The sequence below is a fragment of the Chionomys nivalis genome, chromosome 8 (genome assembly GCF_950005125.1).
Source record: "Chionomys nivalis chromosome 8, mChiNiv1.1, whole genome shotgun sequence".
Classification (NCBI taxonomy): domain Eukaryota; kingdom Metazoa; phylum Chordata; class Mammalia; order Rodentia; family Cricetidae; genus Chionomys; species Chionomys nivalis.
The window spans coordinates 83,086,365-83,112,667 of record NC_080093.1 but is presented as its reverse complement, the minus strand read 5'-3'; the positions used below and the strand labels follow the sequence as shown (position 1 = coordinate 83,112,667).

The window sequence follows — 26,303 nt, the reverse complement described above, 5'->3', positions numbered from 1 at the left end:
CAAATGAAGTCTTAAACTTCTTCTCCATACCACTTATGTGACTTTTTCTTCATTAGTACTTAGGCTACCCTGATGTGAGCAACATCGTAACTGTTTTGAAACAATTGTTTTATTTGACAAAATGTCATGAGTTTTTAACCTAGTTGCCTGGAATAAATGAATGGTTTTATTAGTTCCTATTCACATTGTAACCAAACACCCAACCAGAAGCAATTTAAAGAAGGATGAGGTCCCTTTGGCTTGCAGTTCAAAGGGATACAGTCAGTTATTATGGGGAAGATATGGTGACTAAAGTATGGGGTGACTGATCTCTTTGCATCCACATCAGGAAGCAGATAGTAAATGGGAAATGGGGCCAGAGCAAGACGTCTCAAAGGCCACATCTGGTGAGTGACTCATTTCCTGCAGAACTACTCTGCCACCCTGGGCAATTTCTCCAAGACAACCTTTCATGACATCTCTGGAAAGAGACTAAGGTAGCAAGTCTGCCTGTCAGGAATTTTCTGACCACATGGTAAAAGGACACATTAGAGTCTGCAGAAGGCTAGGTTCCCACTGTGATTTTTAGAGAGTAATTCTATACAAGGAAAATAAAATGAACTAATTAAGCTTGCTTTTGTTTTTGTTTTGTTCTAAGTTTTTTTTTTAATGAGCTGGCTGAAAACCTTTCCAGCTCAGCCCAACCCTGAGTTCTAGAAACAGCAAGTCATTATGTCTGTAAGAATTTTACAAGGGATTAGTGTCCCCGTCCTATCACTGATCTAACAAGGATGCAATAGTTAGAAATCGGTGAAGACTGGGAGCTCTGGTGTCACACTGAATCTTTATTCCACTTAGTGCTCGCTCATGAGCTGTTAGAGTAGCAGTCAACCTCCCTGTGTCTCAGTGCCCTCATCTAGAAAATTCCTTTTCCCAGGTTTCTAAGGTATGCAGCCCAAGATGGCAGCCGATGGCCCATGAGTCCCTGAAACCCTGGTAAAAGAGAAGAGTCTGAGTTATCTACCCAGGACTATTGTGTGGATAAAAGAAAATATAAGATAGACAGACAGACAGACAGACAGACAGACAGACAGATGGATAGACAGGCAGATGGATAGACAGGCAGATGGATAGATAGGTAGGTAGGTAGGTAGATAGATAAATAGATAGATAGATAGATAGATAGATAGATAGATAGATAGATAGATAGATACATACATACATACATACATACATACATACATACAGATGATTGATAGATGAGGGATGAATAGATAAATAGGTAGATGAATGATTAGATGATGGTTAGATAGATAGATAGATGATAGACAGATAGATCCTTTCAAAAGAGCCCTTTATGTATTGTCATATATTATGTCCTATTATATGGAATTTTATACAATGGCTAACTACTATTATAACTTAACTTTAATGTCTGTTTCTTACTTTTAACTACCATTCTCATAATGGAATCTAAATCCTCGCACGTGCTTTGATTTGTAGCTATTTAAAGACTGCCTGATATGCATTAGGCTTTGTCCTTCTTTGCTGCCTTTTGTCCCATTGAGGCCCATGTACAAGACCTCACAGGGCAATGTTCTTCCCTTGATTCTTGCAAGGAGGGGGACCTATGAGAACAACCCAATCTATAAAGTGCTTGCTGAACAAACAAAAGGATTTAAGGTTGAACATCAGGATTCGTGCAAAAAATAAATAAAAATTTTAAAAAGTACACGTGGAGGCATTTTTTTTTGTTTTTTTATTTTCTTTGTCATCCCAGCATGGGAGAGCAGAAGCAGGGAGATTCTTAGGATTCACTGGCCCTCATCCAGTATATCCAAGTCAGCGAGCTTCAGGCCAGTGAGAGACTGACTCCAAACCAAAGCAGACCGCTCCTGAGGAATGGTCCCGAAGCTGACCTCTGGCTTCAGTACAGATCCAGTACAGATACCCACCCTACCCCACTCACAAGCATGAGAGTATTTGGAAGCTCATATTCGCGGTGAAACTGGAGAAGTTCTGCTGGAGGCAAAGCAGAAGTGTCTGGCCCAGAGCCCCGGAGCTGAGAAGCGACAGATCTAGGATTAAGTTGTGTCAGCCTGAGTTAAAACACAAATTCTTTGACTGGCTTCTTGGCGCTCCGCCTGGGCCAGCCTCATCTGCCCTCTGAAACTTGTACTCTGGATCCGCATCTGGTCTGTTCCCAGACGCCTCCTGCACCTTCTGTTCTGCTCTCCAGGCCTGTGGACACGAAGGCCTTTTCTCATGCTCACAACCCTCTTCCACGGGGCTGATTGCGGACAGTCTTCTGATTCTAGCCTAAGCCCCATTGCCAGGAAACCTTCCCACCTCCCCTCTGAATCGGTGACTGCCCCTCTCTTCTGCTCTGTGGCTAGGCTGATCCCTATGGAGTCAGATGCGTAAATCCCCATCCTTGTGTTTGATCCTCCAAAGCCCTGGGGGCCTCGAGAACAGAGTCCAGAGCTGGCTTTCCCCTGAGGCCTCAGACCAAGTGTTATTCCTAGAATGTGTGCGTTAGATTAAGACTGACCAAACTCCCAGAAGTCACCTTCCTGATGGATCAAAGTCCAATAAAAATTCCAGCCTTACAATTCCTTCCTGATTGGTCCATGCAGTATTCCTGAGTCAGCATAACTGATCTCTGACTTAAATAAAAATAAAAATAAAACCTTGTCTTGGAGAGTGGATGTGGGGAGAATTGGGAGAGGCAGAAGAATATGATCGAAATACAAAGAACTAATTTAAAAGTACTTTTTAATGCCTGGTGTAACCTTTGACCTCTGATGTCACTTACAACCTAACTCTGCCACCTATTTCACCTCCCTGCCCCCGACCCTGAACAGGATCAAACTTCCCTTTCCATTCAATTTAACTCAAGTACTTGGGAGCCAGAGCAGAGCTCCAGAGACAAGGAAAGCAGCCCACCTCACCCATTAAAAAACAAAAATTTAAAGGCACCTGACATGAGTTCGATCCCTGACTGAGAACCACAGGGTAGACAGAGAACCAGCTGCTGCAAGCTGTACACATGCACACAGATACACACACACACACACACACACACACACACACACACACTCTACGTAAATAAGTATAAACTTTAAAACTTTTAAAATAAGCTTGTTCTTGATTTTGTTTAGTTTTAGGCTTTTGTTTTTGAGATAAGTTCTCATGTACCCCAAGGATAGCCTGAAACTCAGTACTCACCTATCTGAGAATGACCTTGACCTTGGACTTCTAAGGTTTCTGCCTCTACCTCCCAAGTTCTGGGACTGATGGTGTGTGGCTTCATGCCTGCTAGGCAAACGCTCTACCAACTACACTGCATCTCCAGATCCCGGAAGAACTTGGTATGGGGCCTACAACACGCAGAAGGGCAAGGCCAACGTGAGCAGAGGGGCTGCTTCACATCGGTGATCAGCATGAAGTCAGGAGTGACCAGGGCTCCGTCTTGCCTTCTAGTCTCCACCTCACCCTAAGAGCAACCATCTTGACTTCTACCCGGCTTTATTATGGGATAAATACCTTTCATACCTCTTTATACATGGGATCTTACAGTGGGCCCCTTCCTGGCTTGCTTTATTCAACTTCGTAGCTTGTGAGACGCATTCATGTGGCTTTAATGCTTTGGGCTTTTTCATTGTAATGGCTGTGGAAGAGTCTGTTGCGGGAACATAGGCCATGTTTCCTTTGGTTGTTGTTATAGGTGAGTGTTTGGCTAGTTTCTGATTCAGGTCTATTATGATCAATCTATTCATGTATGTATATGTTTAAATGAGATTGTCTTATACGTAGAGACAAATTTGCAGAGGTTTGACAGCTTTATATCATAAGTCTTCTAACATCTCTCTCTCTCTCTCTCTATATATATATATATATATATAAATTGGAATTTGCATATGTACAATTTTATACTCTCACAGTTCCTGTCTAATCTTTACACCTTCTCTTTCTGAACTTCTCTTTTCTTATTGAATTCCATCAAAGCACCAGTAGTGTTCAGTAGAACATGAATGCTGAGCATTCTTATCTTGTTCCAAAAATTACAGAAAAAACTCTTTAATTGTTCTCACTTAGTATGCTTTGCACGGTAGGGGTTTTTGGATATTTTTGTAGCAGAAAATGACTACTTCTTTTCTAAGTGTGCTGAGTTTCTTGTATAATGGATAGTAAATGCCGTCAAATGCTGCCGCCACTGGTGTGTTTGCTGCTAGCCCAATTCGGGTGCTTGAGTCTGGAGTGTCAAATCACCCTTGTTTTACCAGAACGAACCTCACGTGGTTGTGAAGTTGAATGGCTTCCTAAATGTCTGGATGTAGAGCTTGGAATGTCTTATTTGGACTTTCTGTTCCTGCTGTCATGTAAAAGGTTGGACTTCTATCTTTCCTTTTTCAAAGATGTGAATTTATTTTTGTATGTGGGGTGGTGTTCCTGCAGAGACCAGAAGAAAGTGTCAGATTACCTGGAACTGAAGGCAGAGGTGGCTGCAAACTGCTGACCGTGGGGCCTGGGAACTAAAGCCAGGTCTTTTGTAGGGCACTGTGCACCTAACCACTGGGCCATCTCTTCAGCCCCTTGTCTTCACACTTATCTTTAATTTTGTAGTGGATTGGTTTTAAATACAGCTTGATTCTTCTCTTGCTACTCATAGATAGGTACATACACACACTTCCTTCAATAGATTTTGGTTCTGTTATTACCTTAGCAAACTGCACTGAGCTTCTATTCTTTTCCTTATTAAAACAGAAAGCTTTCCCAAAGATAACACAGTCTTGAGCCAAGTCCTGTTTTAGCCACTCAGTGGCCATGTGTCCCCTGACAGGTCCCAGATCTTCTCAGCCTGTTTCTTCATCGATGACATGAGATTGTGAAATAAATTAGACAGGTCGTAAGAAAGCACCTGGCACAGGCAGATGCCCAGCGAGCCCTAGTTCTTACCACTTTCTTCTGCTGCGGCAAAGACTTCCAAACCCAGAAAAATATCGCCTTCCGTGTGTACAGGGCTCAGCTGAGAGCTAAGATTCCAGAGTGGAAAATGCAGTTAGAGCAGAAGTCTGTAATGTTCTGTAGTGTCTTATAAAAGTTTTAAAAACTAGTACCTCGATTTTAAAAATTAGATAAATGTTGCCAGAATTATCATAGCCAATGCCACAAATTCCTCCGCTTGGGCTTGGTAGTAATGGTGTGTTGAGCATTTGGAAGCGGCAGAAATGCAGTCCCTCTCCTGTATAAGACAGCCTACACGTGGGAATGTCAGAGCAGGAGCACACTTTCAAACAAAGGTGTCTTTCTACAGTTGTAATTCCAGTGTTCTTGGCCAGTGTGCATTAAACCATCAAGCAGACCCTGGAGCAGCAATGGGGAGGAGAATTCAGAGTGCCTGGAATTATGGCCTTTGCCTTTGAAATGAGAATCAGGTGGTTGTCTAAGTTGTAGCTATATCTAAAACTAGAGACGGAAGTTCAGAACCGGGCAGAAAAGACGGAGTCCTAAGAAAGCTGAGTTGTTGTGTTTTGTTTGACACAGAGTTTCTCTGTATAGCCCTAGTTATCCTAGAACTCACTCTGTAGACCAGGCTGGCCTCAAACTCTGATTTGCTTGCTTGTGCCTCCCAAGTGCTGGGATTAAAGGATTACACTACTACCACCTAGCAGAAAGCGGAACCTTTTGAACATGAAAAGCCAGTGCTCCAAATAGCACCATCATACTTCTTCTGTTATTCTTGACTGACTCTCAGCAAGAGCCATATGTTTACCTCTGCACAAAATTTAGCCTTGGCTCAAACTGTGAGCCGTTTGTGACGTAGATATGGTATAACGGAAGCCTGGAAGACAGTCTATCTCAGGCCTGCTACTCGCTAGCAATTACGTTTCCACACCCATAATGTAAAGTATAGTAAATGCCTGCCTCGCAGGACCACCGTGAGAATGGGAGGATACTTGCTCATATCTATGAAGTGTGTGATACCAGGAACACGTTCAGTAAATCACAGTGGCTGTGGTGCTGATGCTAACGGGTAATAAAGACAATGAGGACAGCATCCCTCGCTTTGGGAAAGAGAATGGTGAAACAGCATCTGTATTCTTTTTACAAAAGCTAGAGGAGAATCTTGAGTCAGCTCTGGTCTAAAAGACACAATTACTGTATGGAACCTAAGCCTAGATACATGGGCTTAAATGAATGAGCCATGTCGCAGGTTTAGGTTTCCCCAAAAATATAACCTGAGGCAGGAACTGCAGCTAGTGTTTCCAGAGGGCAGGGGATAAAGGGACAGGGAAGAGAAGGAATATCAGCCTAAGCATGTATTATTGAGGTCACTGAAGGTCACCAGACCTTGGAGATGTGTACAGTCTGTGGTCCAGGGCTCTCTCTTGCAAAAATGGTCTCTTAATGTCTTTAATGTTTTTAAGCCAAGGGGTATCTTTAAGAGCTGCAACTCCCCAGTTCTTCAAGGCACTTGTCAAAGCTTCAGAAACAGACCCTCTTGCTGTATGAACTCAAGCTGTTAGAGTCAATTTAATCATCTGTGAGATGGGAATGATAGCAGAAACCAGCTCCTGGATTATTGCTGGGCCACGAAAGCAAATCAGTATAGACTCTCTTGGCACAGGTCCTGCTGTGTCAAAAAGTTCCATAACTAGTTTTACTTGATCTTAATATTTTAGTTCCCCAGGGAAGGTTGGACTGTGAACACACCAAGACACAAAGGAAGGACCCGTCCAATTGGGAAGGGCATAGCCATGGAGCATTGCTAAGAGGTGGGACCAGTGTAGCTTGGGGTTAAGGTGGGCCAGCACCAGGGGTACAGAAACCCACTGGACAGGTAGAGTGCGTGGTAGGATGCTAGCAGCAGAATGACTCAGGCCTGCAGACAGACAGCAGGGTCCCTGACATAACTGGGGTGCACAATTAAGGCTCCTGCTTCTGGAGTTAGGGCAGGGAGCTGACAGAGGTGAACTAGAAGGACCGAAGCAACACCTGTGTATGAAGGAGCTCTATGGGCCTGTGAGCAGACAGGAAGACAAGTTAGGAGCCCAGGGAATGAACCCTGTCCACAAAGAGGATCTCAGGGCTCCTTTGGATAATAAACTCAATTTAAGACTGTGTGCTTATAATAATTATAGTACTTATAACCTGAAAATGATTGAACTATAGGGAAAGAAACCAGAGCCTGTCAGGGATGGGGTGGTGAAATGGGATTGATTACAGTCACATGAGAACTAAGGGGACCCGAGGACTGCTCTGTGTCTTCACTGTGGGGGTAGCTACCTGACAGCATGCTGTGGCCAAAACTTGCGAGCCAGTATTTTAAGAGGCGGGACTGTCGCTGAATTGAAAGCACGCTTTTATTTTAACGGCAAATAAAGACGGCAGGCACACAGCAGTGTTTCTCCAATGTCCCCAGCACCTGCCCATCCAAAGAATAGAGAGCAGCAAAGCCAAAGCCTTAAAGCCTGGGTAGAAGAATGGAGGGGGAGCTGGGGTTCAGGCTACAAGGAGAAGCACACAGGGGAGCAGAGAGTGGGAACAGCCAGCCCAGGCTTGTGAAGACAAAGATAGGCTCCCTGCAGGAGAAGACAAAAGATGGGCTTTGAGGAAGAGAGCGCTGATGGAAGTGGTCGCCCAGAGAGGAGGATTTCAAATTCTGCTCAGAGGGAGAGACTCTTGAGTGGCAGGGAGAGAGCTGAAAGATGCCTCTCACCCACGCATTTACCATTTCCAGAACTTTCCATCGCTTCATGCAGATATGCACAGCCATCTGTTTCCATTTCCCTTCGGCCTGAAGAACTTCCTTTAATATTTCATAAGCTACAGATGTGCTAGTCATAAATTTGCTCAGCTTTCATTTATCAAAAAAAAATATGCTTTGTTTTGCACTCATCACTGAAGAATATTTTTACAAGGTAATAGAATTCTAAGATGATGGGTTTTACTTCTTTTAAAATGTTAAAGGTGTCATTTCGTTGTCTCTGGGTCTGCCTTGGTTTTGAGCCAGGGGGGTTTTCTTTTCTGTTCTAATTGTGATGTGTCCTTTATTGCTTTTTAAGACCTTAATCGTTATCTCTCTCAAATGATGATGGCTTATCTGTCACTTTCTTTCCTTTATTTCATTTTATTGGGTCTTCGCTTTATTTTTTTAGGTGTAATTTGCTTTGCTTTTTTATCCTTGGTGTGTGTGTGGGGGGGGGGGTAGTAGAGCTTCTGGAATTTGGGAGGTTGGTACTTTTCCTAGGATTTCAGGAAATTTCGAGCCTTGGTTGCTCAGATACCCCCCTGACTCAGCCACCTCTCTATCCTACCCTGTAGGGCTCCGTTTAACCCAGTGATCTTCATTCCTTGTCACTGGGACTCCAGAATGAGTTCTTTCAGCCTTTCGTCCTTCTCTCCTTCGCTTTGAGTTGTGTCTCTATGATCCTCTTTCGGTTTACTGGTATTTTCCTTTACTGTATCCGAATACGGTGTTCTTGTTTCCACCTCTAGAATTTCCATTTGGTTTCTCGAAATATTTCTCTGCCAGTATTTCCCATCTGTTCACTCATTGCATCTATCTTTTTCTTAAATTCTTGAAAATTGGTAATAGCTATTTTCCAGTCCCTCCTGTCTGTCTATAATCTCAGGGACTTCTTCTATTCGCTAGTTTTCCTCAGGATCTTGACCATATCTTATTGTTTCTATGTGTCTCTAATTGCACGTGTGTGTGTGTGTCTGGTCTGTGTGTTAGCATACATGTACTCATATTGTGTGTGTGGATGCCAGAAGTCAATGGTGAGTGTCTATTTCAGTTTCTCTCCCTTATTTTCTGAAGCAGAGTCTCTCAGTGAACCTGGATCCCATTGGTTCAGCTAGTCTGGCTGGCCAATGTCACACTTGTCTAAACCTCCACCACCATCACACCCCTCCCCCAGCACTGGGATTACAGATGTGCTCCAGCACATTGAACCTGGCTTTTATACAGTCACTTCTTTATTGCATGATGGACACCGTGAAGGCTCCATTGCTGAGTGCCTGGACTTCATTTAGAGGGCCGCGGGCTTTGCTCCGGGTAATGGTTAATTTGTTGGTGAATCTGCCTGATTCCCTTTTCAAGACCCATTTTCTGAACTTGGTTAAAGTAAGTCTAGGTATGCTCTCCCATTAAGACAAAGTAGATTTACCACTAACCGTGGCTCCTAGTAGGCTCTCAGTTCAGTGCCTGGAGTGGTCAGCAAAGCCTCTGAGCTATGGATGCTTTAGATATCCCGTATCTCCAGCTTCTGAACTCTCCATTGGGCTCTTATCTCTGCTGAGCCTTGTGGAGTCTCGTCCTGCATGCATGCCACTTAATTTTGGAAGTGTTCAGGGGACAATGCATCTCCCTGAAGCTCCTCTCCCTGTAGCTTGCTTCTCTCTGGCATTCTAGCCCATAAACCCTGTTTGCCTCAACAGTCCCCATTCCTGTCCACACCTCCTCAGGTCAGCTAGTCTGCCTTATCCTCTGCCCCATCCCACCTTTCTTCATTCCAAACCAGAAAGCATCTTTTGTCATAACCCAGGAAAGCACAGGCTCTGCTCTCGTGTTCTCTGTTCTCTCGAGGATTGGGACCTTTGCTGTCTGTTCTGAGCATCTGCAAACAGGAACTCTGTATAATTTGCTCTGACTTATAGCTCCCTCAGAAGCAGAAGCCGACTGAGCTGACAGGTTTGATGGGTTTGACTGTAGATAAAATTAACTTATTCTAGCCACAACTCATAGATAAGGCCTGCTGTCTCCACTGCTCGAGAGGCTAAGGCAGGGGGATCTTAAGTTCAAGGTTGGAAGACTGGGGATGTAGATCAGTGGTTTGAGCTCTTACATGTGTGAGGCCCCAGGTTCAACCCTAATTACTACTAGAGACAGAGAGAGATAGAAAGGGTGGAGGATTTGTTCATTTCTTTGCTTTACATTGCCTTCTAGGAAAAATTTAAAATTCTTATTAAGACCCGATTCATATCCCTTCAATGATCTTCTTGACTTCTTTGTCTCATCACAGGTCATTCATTCTTTATTGAAATGTGGGGGGCACTTGCAGAGGCACTACCCTGATGAACTCCTTTAACTCCTGTCCACTAGACTATCTCGTCTACCTCTTCCAGGAAGCCTGTGGCACTGTCTAGGCGAAGCATCTGATCCTTTAGACTTTCCTATTCTGTCATCTTCATCAAAGTTGTGTCACTCATACTTTGTTGTCGTTGTCCAGTTAGGGCCTCTCCTTCCTGCCCTTCACCCCACCTCCAACTGAATGACTCACCTCAGAGTTGCCATGGCTTGGCACAAGTCTTGGCAAACAGTTTATAAAGGGCCAGATGGTGAGTACTTTAGACCTTGCAAACCAAACTGCTCGACTTGGCCACTGTAGCACGAATGCAATACATAGATAATGAATAAAATATAAAGCATTATTGGAACAAAAACAGGCAGTTCTAGCTTGGTAGTCCCTAGTTGGATGCACAGTGTGAGCCAAGTAAGTGTTCACTGATGATGTAATAGGTAACAATGAAGTCTTGCTGTAGGCATCAGAGGAGATGGAAAAGACAAATCGAATCAAATCCGTTTCCTAAGAACAGGGTTCTTCTGGGTTGAAATGGACTTTTCTTGAGCCCTTAGTGAAGGGAAAAAGTGACAGCTGAGTGGAGAATCCAGAAAGACGGGAATGGAGGAGTTCCAGGCTGTTAAAAGAACCTTCTCATGCAGGATTTCTGTCATACGAGGACAGGGTCCTGAAGAGCCCAGGGGACAGGGTCCCTGTAGTGGTCAAGAGCAGGAAGAGCCCAAGCGTAAATATAAGCTGTGTCTTGGGCAGCACCCAGCTGTAATTTGACAGAAGCCAAGTTCTGTAGCCAAATCCAAAGCATTGGAAATTAGACAGAGCCCAGGCCCGGGCGGGCCTAGGGGCCCTGTTGCAAAGCCAAGCAGAGAGATAGGTCTAAGACAACGTAAGTATATAAACTGTCAGGTCCTCAACAGTTTCTGGTTAGCTGCTGGCCACGTGGTGCATGCAGGACTCTGTAGATGGCTTAACCTTGGTCTTGAAGAGATGTAAATGATAAGGTCATCTAGTAAGAGATACAGTTCAGTCCTACTGAGAGAAGACAGAATATAGAGATCAGACAACCGATTGGTGTGGCTGCTACACCAGGGCCCAGCAAAGACCCAGAACAAAGATGAGCTCTGAGGACTGTGGACTAGGCTGGGGCTAGGCAGCAGGGCTTGAATCGATCCATCCCTAAGGGCTAGTACATTCTGCTATGAAGCCCTGTGAATAGACATCAAGAAAATGAATGGGCAGCTTGTACCGGACTAGGTTTGGCAGGAGATCTCAGCAACTGGCCAGGAAATGTGGGCCGTTGCTGAACACCTGCTGAGTTAGTCAGCATTCTCCAGAGAAACAGAAGCAGGAGGTTGTGGATGCAAATCTATATACAAAGAGATTAGTTATAAGGAATTGACTCACTCAGACATGAAGACCGTGCAGCCGCAAATATACAGTTAGCAACCTGGAGCGGGGAGCCAGACAGTGGTACAGTTCCTATCCTGCTCTGAAGGCCTGAGACCCCTCTAAATGTGTAGTTCTGCAAGTCACTGGTTGACTCAAGACTCAGCAAGACTCAGTGTTAACAGCTCAAATCCAAGGAAGCAACGATGAAATGATTCCCTAGCTTGGAGGCAGATAGACAGCAGGAAATCTGCCTTACTACAGAACCAACCTTGGCGTTCTAATTGGGTCCTCAACTGACTGGGTGGGGTCCACTTCTTCAGAGAGAGCAATCCGATTTAGTGTTTCTACCAATTCAAATGATAGTCTTCTTTTGACACCCTCAGAGTTGCACCCAGAATGTTTGGCCAAATGTCTGTCCTCTCCTTAACATACTCAAGTTGACACATTAAATTAACCATCATGCAGAGCACCTCAAAGACTCTGCCCATCATGGAACGTGCCTGCCTCAGCACCAGACGAAATGTGGATGTGCTTCTCCCATGATGGATTTGGGCCTTTTGGCATATTTGCAGACACTGGCAATTTACTACCAGAGCTGAGAGCAGAGAAGAGACAAAGGAGGCTGTCAGTGTATAAAATATTGAATACATATATTTAAGACATCAGCCTGAAGTGCCTTTTTAGGCCAACACACTTGGTCATCCGTCAGCATCACAAATGCCTAGGTATACTCATTATTCCTCACAGTTTCCCACATGCCTGTTCTACGAAAGTTTCATCTAAGCCCTTGGAAATACATGGTTAGGCCTGGTTTACACGACTTTACTTGTTACTTACGGAAATGTGGGCGAGGGGTGCGTTTTCTGTTGCTGTGATAAAAACATATGACTAAAACAACTTATAGAAGAGTTTATTTAGGCTTACGGTTCCAGAAGATTCCATCATGGCCGGGAATCATGGCAATAAGGGGCACACACGTGACAGAGGTGAGACAGAGTGGAAAGCTCACGCCTTCAGCTATACGCATGAAGTGGAAAGAGTGAAACAGGGCTAAACGAGACTTTTAATGTCAAGACCTACTCTAGAGACGTACTTCCTCCTGCAAGGCCATGCCACCAAAAACTTCTCCAAATAGTGTTATCGACTGGGGACCAAGTATTCAAGGATGTTTCTCATTTAAGTGGGTACCTCACAGTTGGTAAAACAAAAGCATCAGCACCACCACCGAAGACCCCACCTCAGCATGGGTGACAGCTCAGGAAATCTGCGGTCCTGGCGCTCTCTGCTTGACTTGCAGGCAGGTCTGCAAGTCAGAATCTCTTCTCTCCCCAGCAGTTACTGCTGCTTATGTAACACTAGGGGCTGGGCCCTGTAAGTCTTACAGGTTTTAGAAACTTCCTGAGACTTGTAAGTTTCATTTACTTCCTGAGTCCTAAGAGCTTCTTTTAATGCCAAGGAAATGGCCACACAACACCAGATTGGTGTAGGCCACTTGAACACTATTGGAGCTAGTGAGGGGCTTGCCAGGCCAAACAACTATGCCCTCGCCTATGAAGAGAAAGGGTTAGTAATAGTCTCTGGCTTTTCTCTGTCTTCTAAGACTGAGGCCTCACTGTCTCACTGGGGACAACAGGGGTGACATCCTGATTATTCTTTTAAGAGATCTACAAGCATTAATCTTACCCCTTATAACCATACCTTCTAATACCTGGGTCTTCTTCCTCTCTCCTCCCTTATTTTTTAGAGTTTATTTCCTTCTAACTAACTGGAATCTATTGACCACCTCATTCTACTAGTACCATGCTACTGGGTCCCATCCAGATGATTCTAGATTCAGACATTTTTATACCCAGTATTCCTGTCTTCTCAACCTACTAGTTCTCACTGCTACCCAGTTGCCCAAGCACATTCCTATTGGCCATCATGCCTTCCAGAAACTGATCTGGCTTTGTCCTGCCCTGTTCAGATTTAATTTTATCAGCTATTTTTATTTAATGGACTTCAGCTTCATTACAACACTGAGAGTCTGGTCATATCACCCTTCCCTTACTATGTCTTTGGATTTGAGCTGTAACACTGAGTCTTCCTGGGTCTTGAGCTAACTGGTGACTTGCAGAACAATGCATTTAGAAAGGTCTCAGGCCTTCAGGACAGGATAGGAGCTGCACCACTGTCTGGCCCCCGCCGTCTCTAGATTGTGTATTTGTGAGTTCATGTATGTGGTTTGCCTCTGTGTGTGTGTGTGTGTGTGTGTGTGTGTGTGCCATATGCAAGCAGTACCCAGGGAGACCAGAAGAGGGTGTCAGAACCCCTGGAGTTATAGGCAGTTGTGAGATATCATGATGTCATGTGGGTGCTGGAAGTTGAACCTGGGTCTCCTGCAAGAGCAGCCAATGTTTAACCACTGAGCCATCTCTCCAGCTCCTAGATTCTTGTGCCTTCCCATGGGGCACATGCATATTCTCTCTCTCTCTCTCTCTCTCTCTCTCTCTCTCTCTCTCTCTCTCTCTCCTCCCCAACCCCCACCCCAGGGTGATATTGAGAACGTTCCTATGGAGGTCTCTATCTTAAATGATGCAGAGAACATCTTATAGCTTTCATAGTTCCTTCCAAATCAGTCAATTAATTTGTACAACTCAGGGAGATTACCCGTATTTTAAAAGAGAGGAGAACTTGGAGTGTAGATCTTGCCTACAGTGTGGAAGGTGCTGGTGTTTGGTCTAAGAACCACATGAAGCAAACAAACAAATCCATAAATAAAGGGGAACTGAATCTCTCAGAGGTTGAAGCTTCTGGCTTCAGGTCACCCTGTCTCTTTCCCTGTACTGATCTGCAGCTGAGTGATTGATGCTCGCCTGCATGGATGCCCCTTTTGACACCAGCTGTCTTCCCATTGGTGCTTGCCTTGCCCCCTTCCCCGGAAGGATGGAGTCTCGCCCCTCGCCCTAGCCAAGCGTCTTTCAGAGTTCTTATTGAACTGAAGATGCTGTGTTGAAATTTGAAGGCAGGCTCTGCAAAGTCGCTCTAGGGAACTAACCACTGCAGTGCTTAGCAGGTTGAAGGCACAGAGTGAATTTTAGTCGAGAGAGTAAGAGAGTCAAAGACAGAGCCCCCTCTGGGGGTGCCTGCCTCTCTGCACAGGCTTCTCGACCTTGAGTCATTGCATTTAAGGAATTTGGAGTTGGCGCTCTCATCCTCTGTGTTATTGTATGATAACGCTGATGAACTAATTGCTCTTCCATCTGTTTCCCCACCCCAGACTGTGAGTCCCTCAGGGCAAGCGCCATGTCCTATTCCTGTCAGTCATTATGGTCTGCCACTGTGTTTGGCACTTAGCTAATGGAAGTTGAATGGGTAAGGTAGAGAGATCCATCTGGGTCCATCTTCTGATCCCCCATGAACATGCTCATTCCCATCCTCTTTCTGTCACATCCCATAATACATGTTTGTTTCTCACGGTGAAGTAAGGGTAGGCTTCAAGTCTTTCTCGTTTTTTAAGCCACTACAACAGCCACGGAATAGAGGAGCCGTATTTACTGAGTGTCTGCTCTGTCCCAGGTTGATGTCATAATAGATAACATCTCATTTTTTAATAATTTCACTTAACTCTCCTAATAGGTCAGTGTGGTAAGTGTTCTCATAGTATGAAAAAGGAAGCTGGATTGTGGGTACATAAAGAAACTGAGTTTGAGAGTTTGCACAGCTAGGACATGGGAATGCCAGGATGGAATGCTTGTCCCTTGGCTCAAGAGCCCAATGCCTTCTTATCGTTCTTTGTTTTCCAACAGCAGAGAGCACTGCTGAGTCCTTGGTTTAGTAGAAGTCAGGGTCCGTGCTGAACTGAACTTGAATTTAACTGTGTTGAATTAAATTGTGCCATGTGTCCCCAGAGTTTCAGACACCTTCCCATCTGATTGTGTAAAGTGCTTCTGGAAACATGAGATGAAAGAGCACCTCAGGAACAGGGGTGAAGACAGACTCCCTCATGAGTCTACACCCTAGTAGGTCTACAGTGATAGTAAATATGGCCCGTACTGTTGGGGACACACGAGGCAGGAGCCTAAGTCAGCCAAAGATGGCCTTGGGAAGCTTCTGAGTGATCATTCAGTTTCCTTTCTGTTGCCTTGACAGACATCCCTGGCTTACATATCCATGTCACAGTCCGTCATTGAGAAAAGTCAGGGCAATAAAGCAAACAGAAATTATAGCAGCAACCATGGAGAAATGCTGCTTGCTGGCTCACTCAGTCACTTAGCTAGATTTCTTAGACTGCCCAGGACTTCCTGCCCGGGGAATGGTGCTACCCACCGTGAGCTGGATCATCCTACATCAATTAATAATCAAGACAGTCCCCCTAAGACATGCTCATAATCTGACCTGGGCTTCTCCCCTCAAATGACTCTAGACTTTATCACGCTGACGTTGAGATTAATCAGGACAAGCACGAAGGAAGAATAAAAGTGATCCAAGCCAAACAAGACGGTATACAGAGGGAGCAATAATGTTCCTTAGATACAGAATTTCAGCTAGGACAATCCTTTACATAGGGGATATTTCAGTGGGACAGCATGGTAGAAAGCAAGAGATGCTGAAGTCACTCTCCCTGTGTTTATCTTACAAGCAAAGGGTCACCATGGATTACCAGGCTATGCCTTTACAAGTATCCTCATAGTTTAGAGGCAGCTAAGCCTTTCTTACTGCCCAGGAAATGAGTTATAGAAAGAGCTGGTCACGTCTCCACCTGCCTTTTCTGAGCATAAACATGAAGGTTGCATTTCTCTGATGTATAAGCAATAGCAACAATTGGACTGACCCACAAGGTGATGCCATCTGCCTAGGAGGGGTGTGGCTGCCCTCAGGAGGCTTGGAGGGTACCACTTGGCTTTATGTGCTTGTACTTGATGTGCCCCCGGAGTAGGAAGCCTTTGGGGGAGTGATGGTTGCTGTATAAAGAGACCAAGCCTCTTCAAAGTCCTTCTTGAATATGATGGGATGGAGTGAAGCGAGTTCTGTCTACTCTAGGACATACAGTGGTTAACCAAAAGTGTCATTTGGGTTTATCTAATTCAAATGTTCCCCTTCACTGTGCCTGTAAGTGTTCTTTAAGACTTTGTAAAACCAGCCAAAGAATGACTGAAAATTGAGCCAGTCCTATGAAGTGTACATGACACTTCTGTAGTATTTGCATCTACACTCTATAGTATTTGTGTCTGAAAAGAAGCCCAGCATGGTACTGGCATTGAGTATCAATTCCCTGTTCTTCACTTCCTTAGAAACTTTGATAAGAACCCTCAAGCCACGTTCTATTATTGTCTTGTTCAAATATTGCTGAGATCCCTCCTGCACCCCACAGCTGCCCACCATCCCTCTGTGATTGTCATCATGAATCTACTGTGGGCTGGAGGCCACACACACCCAGATTGCCCACCCTACCCTCTGAATGTGGCTAGCCCGCTCACTCCTCGTCTGGGAATGTAATAAAGTCAACGGAACAAAGCCATGTGAAGTCCTGAGAATGAAAGCCTCCTCCCACCCACACTTCAGCTTCTGCTCTTCGCTCACCTCCCAAGATCTCCCCTCCATTCTGCTCCCTCCACTGCATGCCTCACCCTGCTGCCTGGGTGACTTGTCTAAAATTCAAATGAAGTCACATCACTCCCCTGATCAGAGCCCCTCAATGGCTTGCAGATCTTCTCCGATGGCATCCCAACACACTGAGAGTGGTACCCTCTGTGAGCAGGTTCCTTCTCCCTCTGTGACATGACCTCCTGGTTCTCCACTGACAGCGGCACTGAGCACTGAGTTACTGATGGTTCTCCAAGCCCACTGTTAATCCATGTTTCTGAGCTGCCAGAAGTAACCCTTCCTTTCTATTTTGCCTTACAAATTTGACCAACATTTCAAATTCTCTCAACCGGCCCCCTCTCAGAGAACCCCTTAGACATAGGTGTCTTAGACTGTCTCCTTGAGGTGCCTGCTGTTCAGTTTTCTGCATGATCTCCAGACTCTGGTTAGTAGAGATTCTGCCTAATCCCTTAGTAGTGTTGGATTAAGACAGAGCAATGCCTGATCTGTACTGCCTGAGCCTTTCAAGTTTCCCCTCCGCCCCATCACTGAGGAGGTTCGAATTTCAGCCCCGTCCGCACTGACATCTGCATCCTGATTGACTTCCAGGTCGAGCCAATCACTGGTCTGCCATCATTGGTGGGTCCCACTCCAAGAACTACGTGCTGTGGGAGTATGGAGGGTATGCCAGCGAAGGTGTCAAACAAGTAGCTGAGCTGGGCTCACCAGTGAAAATGGAGGAAGAGATTCGACAACAGGTAAGAACAGGCTCCCGGATGAGCCAACAGCTAGAAATGAGGTCAGAGCATCCCTGGGTTTCACTTCCAGGACTTTGAAATATGCGGTAGAGTGTCTGTGCTTGAGGAGGGCTTCTGGGCTACATCGGAGTCTCAGTTTCTCTCCCTGAACTCAAGCATCCTCTGGCTTCTGTATGCTAAATGCCGCTGTCGACCGGTTGCTGGGATGACAGATCTCTGGTCTCCTGAGAGGGCAAAGGGTGATTTATGGCTTTGAGGGTGGAGGATGATGTTCAAGCTGTCTCAACAAATTGTCGCTTCTGAAAATAGACGCTTTATGTGTTGGCATGTGGTGTTTTGAAACAGTGTCTTGAAGCGCCTGATGTCTGATAAATTTGCTGGTCATTAGTCAGAATCGTCATGTGCTGATACAACTTCTGTGAGCCATATCATGTGAGCCCAGGGGATCCGGAGCTGCCCCGTTATCGAGGTCTTAGCATCTACTGAGGGAAGCAGAATGAATGACCCATTATTCTTGTCAATGTGTTTACCTGACAATGGGCCATCCCTCATCAAAAGCCTAGGATAGTTAACAGCAAATAGAGGTTGAGAAGAGGGTCTTGCAGGAACGGCAGTTTTGTTCCCACAGAAGGCCCTCCGGCATGAGAGAGCTACTCAGGCATTCATACCTCACTGACCCCAGCTGTCTGGGACAAGAGAAAGGCGAGCTCTGCTTGGGGTGTTGCTATTGCACAGTGCAGGTCACTGAGAGGCCACCATTCTCCTTCCTCCTGCCTTGCATGTCCCAAGATGATGGAGGGGGGGGCCCAGATACATGGTGCCCCTGTTGTGTTCTGATGGGTGTGTGATCAGAGGCTGAGCGGACTGAGAGGGTGAACAGAGCCCAGACCCAGGGCTTCCCTGAAGTCTACCATCTGGCCTCCAAGCTGTCCAGAATCCTGAATTGGATGCAGCTTAAGTCACCCTGCTCCTCCATAATGCCCTGGGGATCCTTTTGGGCTACAGGCTAGGTGTTTGATTCAAAGTCTCCTCTATTTGTTTGAGACAATGAAAGGTTTGGTTAAAATTTTTAACATTGCATGGTATTAATTATCAAATCACCCTTCTCTGTAACTGAAGATGACCCGGGATTCTCAATCTTCCTGTGTCCACCTCCTGAGTCCTAGGTTTGCAGGCATGCACCACTAGGCCCAGTTTTGTGCAGTGCTTGGGATCAAACCTGTCTGTTAGGGCACCATGCTATTAACTGAGCCACAACTCCAGCTCACAGTGTCAGCCTTCTAACTGCCCAGTTTCTCTGACTCAGGCATGCCTCACAATGGCATAACTCTTCAGGCTATAGCCGAGTCATGAGTGCTCCCTCCTGTGGCGCCTGCACCACCTGGAACCACGATCCGGCAAAGGTTTGGGGATTAAAAACACACAGAGACATGGGTCACTCTTGAAACAAGAATGCCCCCTTTTATTGTGTTCCAGGATAGCTTATATAGCGCTCTCCTTGACTAATGGCCATGCCCTAGCTCTCGGGATTTTTCAGCTGCAAGTCTACCAGAAACCACTCCCCTGCCATCAGGAACTCATGAGGATCTCATGCCCAGAGCAGCTGCAAGCACAGGAAAACAAGCTGCTTACTCCGGCAGGCAAGGGATCATAGAAAATTCAGGGTCTGAGATTCCATGGTGCCCAACACCTTTCATGTTGGTGCTAGTGTCTGACTTGCCAGTGGGGACCCTTTGTCTGGAATCCCAAAGGTCCATTTCCTAGCTTTAAGGCATGAAATCATCATCATCCAGCTCTGAGGACTGGGATGCTGAAAGCCATTTGTTACAGGGAAAGGATGAAGCCGGTCCATGAATTCAAGACCAAGGTGTCTTCCCAACAGGGCCAGTCTCGCTTGTTGACATTCTGGAGAGGGTCCTGTAATGAAAGACATATGCAGAAACCATTCAAAATTGAGGTTGCAAGCCAGGCAGATGGCTCAGCAGGTAGAGGCACCTGCCACACAAGCCTGAAAATCTGTACATGAATTCAATCCCTGGAAGCCATGTAAAGATGAAGGGAGAGAACCAACTCCTTAAAGTTCTTCTCTTCTTTCCATATATGTGTTGTGGCATGTACACACACATGCACGTGCACACATACACAACAACAACAAGAATAGCAACAAATTTTTAAAAATTTAAACTGGTATTATATTTCATTGGTAAACATAAAGTCTCATTGCCATGACAGGTTGAGAATCATGGGCAGGACTTCAGTACTTAGAATACCCCACTTCAGAAAATGTGTCTGTGGTGTGAACCTAACCAGTTGGCTATAGGGAGCCTACACGACCCAGCTGGCAAGTCTCCAGGCTTGTGGGTCTACCTAAGACCACGTCTCCAACCTCCTGTGTATTGGATATCTCTCATTACCCCTCCTTGCACCCAAGTCTGAGAGGACCACATTAGTATTCAAGTCCTACAGATGAGGAGAAAGTGCAGTCAATCACAGAAAAGACCAGGACTTCAAACCCAAGTTTGTCTGGCTCCAACATCTGTGCACAGAATCTGGTGTATGAATTGTAGGACTCCAAAAAGACATGGGACCCTTGTTTCAAAGCTGATGGAGATTTGAAGATGATGATGGTAAATGCTGTGAATTTCACAGCATGGATCCCATGATACGGAACAGACATTTCCTACCCATGGACCTGCCCAAGCACACCCAACCATCCCACTGCCTACCATCTCTGAATGGAGCCACAGCTGGCCATGGCACCTATCTTTGGCCATAACACCCTTATCCTAGCTCCTTGAAAATCCAGCTCAGTTCAGTGATTTCAAAGTCCTTTCAGCTCCAAAAGATTCATGGCCTTAAATATCCTTCCCTGCAAGCACACAACTTATATTTTCCTGCAAGTCAGGGAGGAACCAACATAAAAAGGAGCAAGAAGACGGATCCTCCTGAAATAGAAATATGTCCTCTGCATAACCAGAGGGCTTGTTTGAAAACTTCAACAAAACTCTGCTCCCAGCCCTTTGTACTTTATATCCTCCATCAAAGAGCCCCATTCCAGCCATGATGCAACTAAAATTTCTTTTCCCACAAAAAAAAAAAAAAAAAAAAAAAATGTGCTTTCCTTATTAGGGACTTATACCTCACAGCCATTTTCACAAGTATTAAAAACCACAATTGATATTATTGGATATAAATTTTATGCTAATGGATTCCAAACACAAACGAACAAAAATACTAATCACATTAGTAGTGAGGAATTACCACAATTCTGTTGGGTCCAAAGCTTATTGTTACTGTAACTGTAAAATCCCAAGAAAACTGATGACAAATTACTACAGAGGCTTTGGCAATGATGATGCTACAGGCTGGAAACTGTGGGCGCAGAATATGCACCCCTTCTTCAGAAGAGAGGCCACTGGGGCCTAATGGGGCCTTGGAATTGGAAATAAAAGAGTTGTCATAGTTACCCATGTGTATTTCTTCTTTTGAGAAGTCTGCAGTTGATGTGTGTGTGTGTGTGTGTGTGTGTGTGTGTGTGTGTGTGTTGGGGATATTCACATATATGCACAGGAGTACCTACATGTATGTACATACAAGTGGAGGACAGATGTCAGTCTTGAGTGCCATTTCTCAGGAGCCCTCGCCTTGTTTGTTAGACAGGGTGTCTCACTGAGACCTAGCACTCACCAAGTAGGCTAAACTAACTGGCCTGTGAGCTCTGTTTCACAAGTGTACGACCACCTTTCTTATGTGGGAGCAGGAAATCAGACTCAAGCTCCCAAAGAGAGCACCTTACTGGCTGAGCCATCATTCCAACCCTATTTTCCGATCTTGAATTTGAATGACTTGATGGATTTGTTGTTCATAATTTTTGTGTTCCTTAAATAGTTAGTATATTAATCTTCGTCAGATGAACAGTTGGTGAAGTGCTCTCATGTTCTGAAGATGTCTATCTGCTCCGTTGTTTGTTTCCTTTGCAGTGTGATTTTGTTCAGTCGATGCAATCCCATTTTGTTATCCCGTTGACTGCATCCTGAACTGTTTCTCCCTGTTTTCTTCCAGAAGTTTCCTAGTTTGCAGTCTTATTTTTTTGGGGGGGGGTCTTTGGTCTGTTTTGAGTTGATTTTAGGGTAGAGTGAGTGGGGTTTGCATGGAACTGAAGGATACTGTGTTAAGTAGGGTAAGTCAGATAGAATACGTTCCCTCATGAACAGACACGTAAGGAAGTAGAGCTCAGTGCAGAATAGTGATGAGCAGTTGGGAAGGGAGGGGAGATAAATGACGCCTGGCTATGATTAGCACACTGTATGCACGTATTCAAATATGACATCGAACGCTGTGGACGCATGCAGTTCATACACACTAATAAAAGTATAACAATAATGTTTACGACAAGAAATACGAGGCTCTGGCTAGCCTAGCAGGCCACTGATGGGTAACCCCGGGAAGGAGGAGGCAGGAGGAGGAACTGGAAGATCACTCCAGGTAGAATAGAGTCCAGAGAGACGATGCAAGCTCATTGCTTAGGGACACTTACCCCACTGCAGCCACTTCTCAGTCAGCAGCTGTGAATTTTGAGTGGGTGTCTGTTTTCCTGCTGGATACGTGCTGTCCATTCACCCAGTTACCCATGTTAGAGAGCCCGGTGCCGCCCTTGATACTCACCGCACCCCCAGTGTCTGCCTCCTCTTTTAGGTTCATTCCTATCAGTCCACGGGCGTCACCCTGCTCACACCTAAGTGTTCATCCATTGCGTACACATCAGCACCAGTTTCCTGATGGCCCTGCCTTCAAGTCCTCTTCCAATTACCCTTGCTGCCCATGGTCAGCTTTATAAAATCCAGCTCAGTCCATCCCTCAGGTAGGATCATAACCACTTCCTTTTAAAGTGCCCCTTCAGCTCCGGGGAGAGGGGAGAGGCAGAAAGAAGGAGGAAGAATGGGAGAGGAGACTGGGGGGAGGAAGGGGAGGGAAGGGCAGAGATTCCTTCATGAGCCTACATTCTAACAGAGACAAGAAAAGGAACAAAAAGAAAGAGATAGGGCTGGGGTGTGGCTCAGCAGAAGAGAGCTTGCTTAGCACACGCAAGGCAAATGGGGGGGGGGGCTTATAAATAATTAGTAAACAATTACAAATTGTGGTGGATGGGAAGAAGCAGGTGGGTGATGACTTAATGAAGCCTAGGAGTAAGAAGGGCTTGTTGTGGGAATTGAGAGGATTACTCTGAGTAACAAGCATTTAAGTTGTGGCCCAAAAGGAAAGGATAGGAGGGAAATAATGTTATGTATAGTTGAAAGCATACACAAAGACCCTGAGGCCAGATAGATATCTTACTGTGCTTGCAGAACTGAAAATAGGGACCGTGTGGAAAAAGGGAAAGAGCATGAGTGGGCAATTGCACCAAAGAAGAGTAGGGTTGGGGTAAAGGACGGTGTTGTCTCTGCTACGAAGAAATTTGTGGTAGCGGTAGGAAAGGTGGGCTCATGCACATGCGCACACATGTCTCCCTACAGGCACTTTTGTTTCTTCTCTCAGGGAACTCTCTGCCCTCAACTGGAAAGGTACAAGCCCGCACTGGACTGCAGTGGTTTTGAGTGACTGCCGTTCTAAGTCACCCAGAACTTGACAGCGTCTGTCCCCATCTTCCTCTGCTCTTTTCAGCTCACAGCTCCAGGTCTTAGTTCCGCGGTGCCTTCTCTAGGAAGCGTGGGTCTGCTGTTCCTCTTCTGGAGCCCCAGAGCTCCTGGTGCTGTCCCTGACCTGGGCTGACCCACCACTGCTCTGTTCTTTCTCTTCTCCATAGACTGTGCCCAACTGGGTGGAGCCTCCTCGCTGCCCGAGTCTCTGCTTCCTTCCGTGCCAGTCCGTTCCTATCCAGGCTGCTTTACCCCTGTAACATTAGACACCGACGGGGTCTAGCTTAGTGTCTGTAGCCACAGGACCACAGGGACATCTCTTCTTTCAACTCACCTGCTTTGTCTCTCGCTAGCTTCCTTTCTGCTTTAGGGTGCTTTATCAGCCTCCCACGGGATTTTCTTTTTATCTGGAGAGAAAAATAAATTTAAAAAACTTTAAATTAAAAAAAAAAAGCCCTCATGAGCTGATATCTTCCCAGGGTGACCTTGTTTTTCCTTCTCCTGGTCCCACCTGAGTCTTATGTCATCTCTTAGCTCTGGACTGCGCACTGCACAGCTGGAATGTGCTAGGACTTTCTGCACCTAAGCATATGAGAACCCAAAGGTCCAGGTCAGAAAGGTGCCCACATCCCCAAAGGCCTGATGGCGGGGTTTCTTGCCCCATGCTCACCAACGGGGCAGTCCTTCAAAGCAGCCTGTCCTATGTAGGAGTACCATCCACTGCCTCACTTCCTACCAGCATGAGATGGCCTTTCTCTTTCTCATGCATGGACTTTCAAACCTTGGCCTCTGATCCCGAGCCTGAGTCCCAGTCCCCCGGCACCTACAGCTCCTCACTCGGGTTCCTGTTCCGTCACACTTTCTCCTCATCTCTGGCCGTCAGGCGATTCTTCTAAACCCAGTAGTATTTTTAGAAATGCGTCTTGCTCTCTTTGTCCAGCAGTTCTGTGTGTTCGTGGCAGGACTGGGATCCTTTGGCTTCCATTTGCTTCTCTGAGATTCTAGATGTCTCCAGCATCCAGTTAGCATCAGGAGTAACTTACTGAGTGTCTTATAGACACCTGCAAACTTTGGCTGTCCACCCCTCCTGCTAGAGCCCTAGAGAGGTGGTTCTCAACCTGCCTCATGCTGAAACCCTTTCATACAGTTCTTTGTGTCCTAGTGATTCCCCACCATAAAATTATCTTCATTGCTATTTCATAGTTGTAATTTTGCTACTGTTATGAATTGTAATATAAACATCTGTGTTTTCCAGTGGTCTTAGATGACACCTGGGACAGGGTCATTCAAGCCTCAGAAGGGATCATGACCCACAGGCTGAGAACCACTGTCCTAGAGAGTCCCTGCATTGCTCACACTTCTCTGAGCTTTCAGGATTTCCCTGGCAGGAGAGGTCAGGTCAGGGCAGGCTCTGATATAGGCTCAATTGATTGGTCTCAGGGATTCTTCCAACCAGCCAATGGAAGTCCCAACACAGGATAATCAATAAACAAGCAGCGTTTCCAATTTAAAACTGTTTATTTGGTTATGGTACCTAAATCTCTGTTCTCACCTCCTTTAAATTGCTAGAAATGACACATATCTGTCAAACCATACAGTTCATATGATTTTTGCTTTTGAGACTTTTAATCACTGTTCTGTAATTAAAACCATCACATAGTGGTAGTGCATACCTGCTATTGCAGCACCCAGGAGATGGAAGTCAGAGGGTCATGAGTTCAAGGCCAGCTTGAGCTAACTAGTAAGTTTCAAGCCAATCTCAGCTACCTAGCAAGATCTTATCTCAAAAGCCATACACCACACACACACACACACACACACACACACACACACACACACAAGAAGTGATCTAGTGAAGTCTCTTTTGGCTGGCACTTAATCAAACTGGCCCAAATACAAGGGGAGCTTTGTTTTAGAACTTTGCTCCTGGAACCCACGAGGAGACAAGGCTACCACAGCCAAGGAGAGCCCCTTCCCAAAAGCTGGACCTGGAAAGCCCCCAATGAGATGGTCATGATGGTCTCCTCCATGCCACCCTGAGTCCATGAACTTTTCTGTGCTCATTTGTGTCTCTTTCTTTCCCCACTGGTAGAACTTCCATCTCCACTTCAAGTGCCCATAGCCCCAAAGTTTGGCCATGGGATCCTCCCACAGTTAGCTGGGCAGCACTGGCGACATATAGCAGAAACGGGTACATAATTGGCACCGGTGCCTTGCCTCAGGATCTGCCTTTAGTTGAGTCAACAACCTGGCCCACAGCTGCACACAGGCCCCCAGACAGGCAGTTCATGGTGAAAACAGAGTTGAAAGTAAAAGTCTTTCAGGGTAGTGATAGACCAACAAGGGTTAGAGTGAATCACAAAGCCCTAGCCAAAAGGCAGGAACTCAGGCAGCTTGTCAACACTGTAGCTGGGAGAGATGGTGAAGGAGAAACCATGGTGCTGAGCTTTGCCAGCCTGATGACATGATGCCAGGTCTAGAGGTTGGTTTAGTGGCTGAGGTCCAAGAGGCAGGAGAAGACTGGAGTACATGGATTTACACAAGCAGAAATCAAAATAGGGCACTAGGAAGAAACACACTTGAGACTATTCCTGAGCCCTTGAGACTTGGTGCCACCCATTTTAAAGGACCCAGGAAATAGAGCAGGGCCAGTGGGTAATTTTAATGTGATTGAAGTTTGTTACCTTGAGTAGATGACCAAACCCCAGGGGTCCTCAGTGTCTCCATTCCCAAATGGGAATGCTGGCAGTGTGGGGCAGAGCTGTTGGCTATGGAATAGTCTGTGAGTGATGCTTGGCTTGGCATTTGAGCATTATTGTTCTTACAACTGATATAAAAATTAATCAGGAGTATTTGCAATCCCTCTTCCCCTACAGAGGGAATGATTT

General features: G+C 45.7%; 1 protein-coding gene across 1 annotated transcript in view; it reads left to right on the top strand.

The window, feature by feature from the left end:
• The window catches only part of Spon1 (spondin 1), a 302,789-nt gene that overhangs the window by 152,108 nt on the left and 124,378 nt on the right, over nt 1-26,303 (top strand). The window contains exon 6 of the mRNA XM_057778046.1: nt 17,631-17,779. Within this exon, the coding sequence (XP_057634029.1) occupies nt 17,631-17,779 (149 nt within the window). The remainder of the gene's footprint in view (nt 1-17,630; nt 17,780-26,303) is intronic.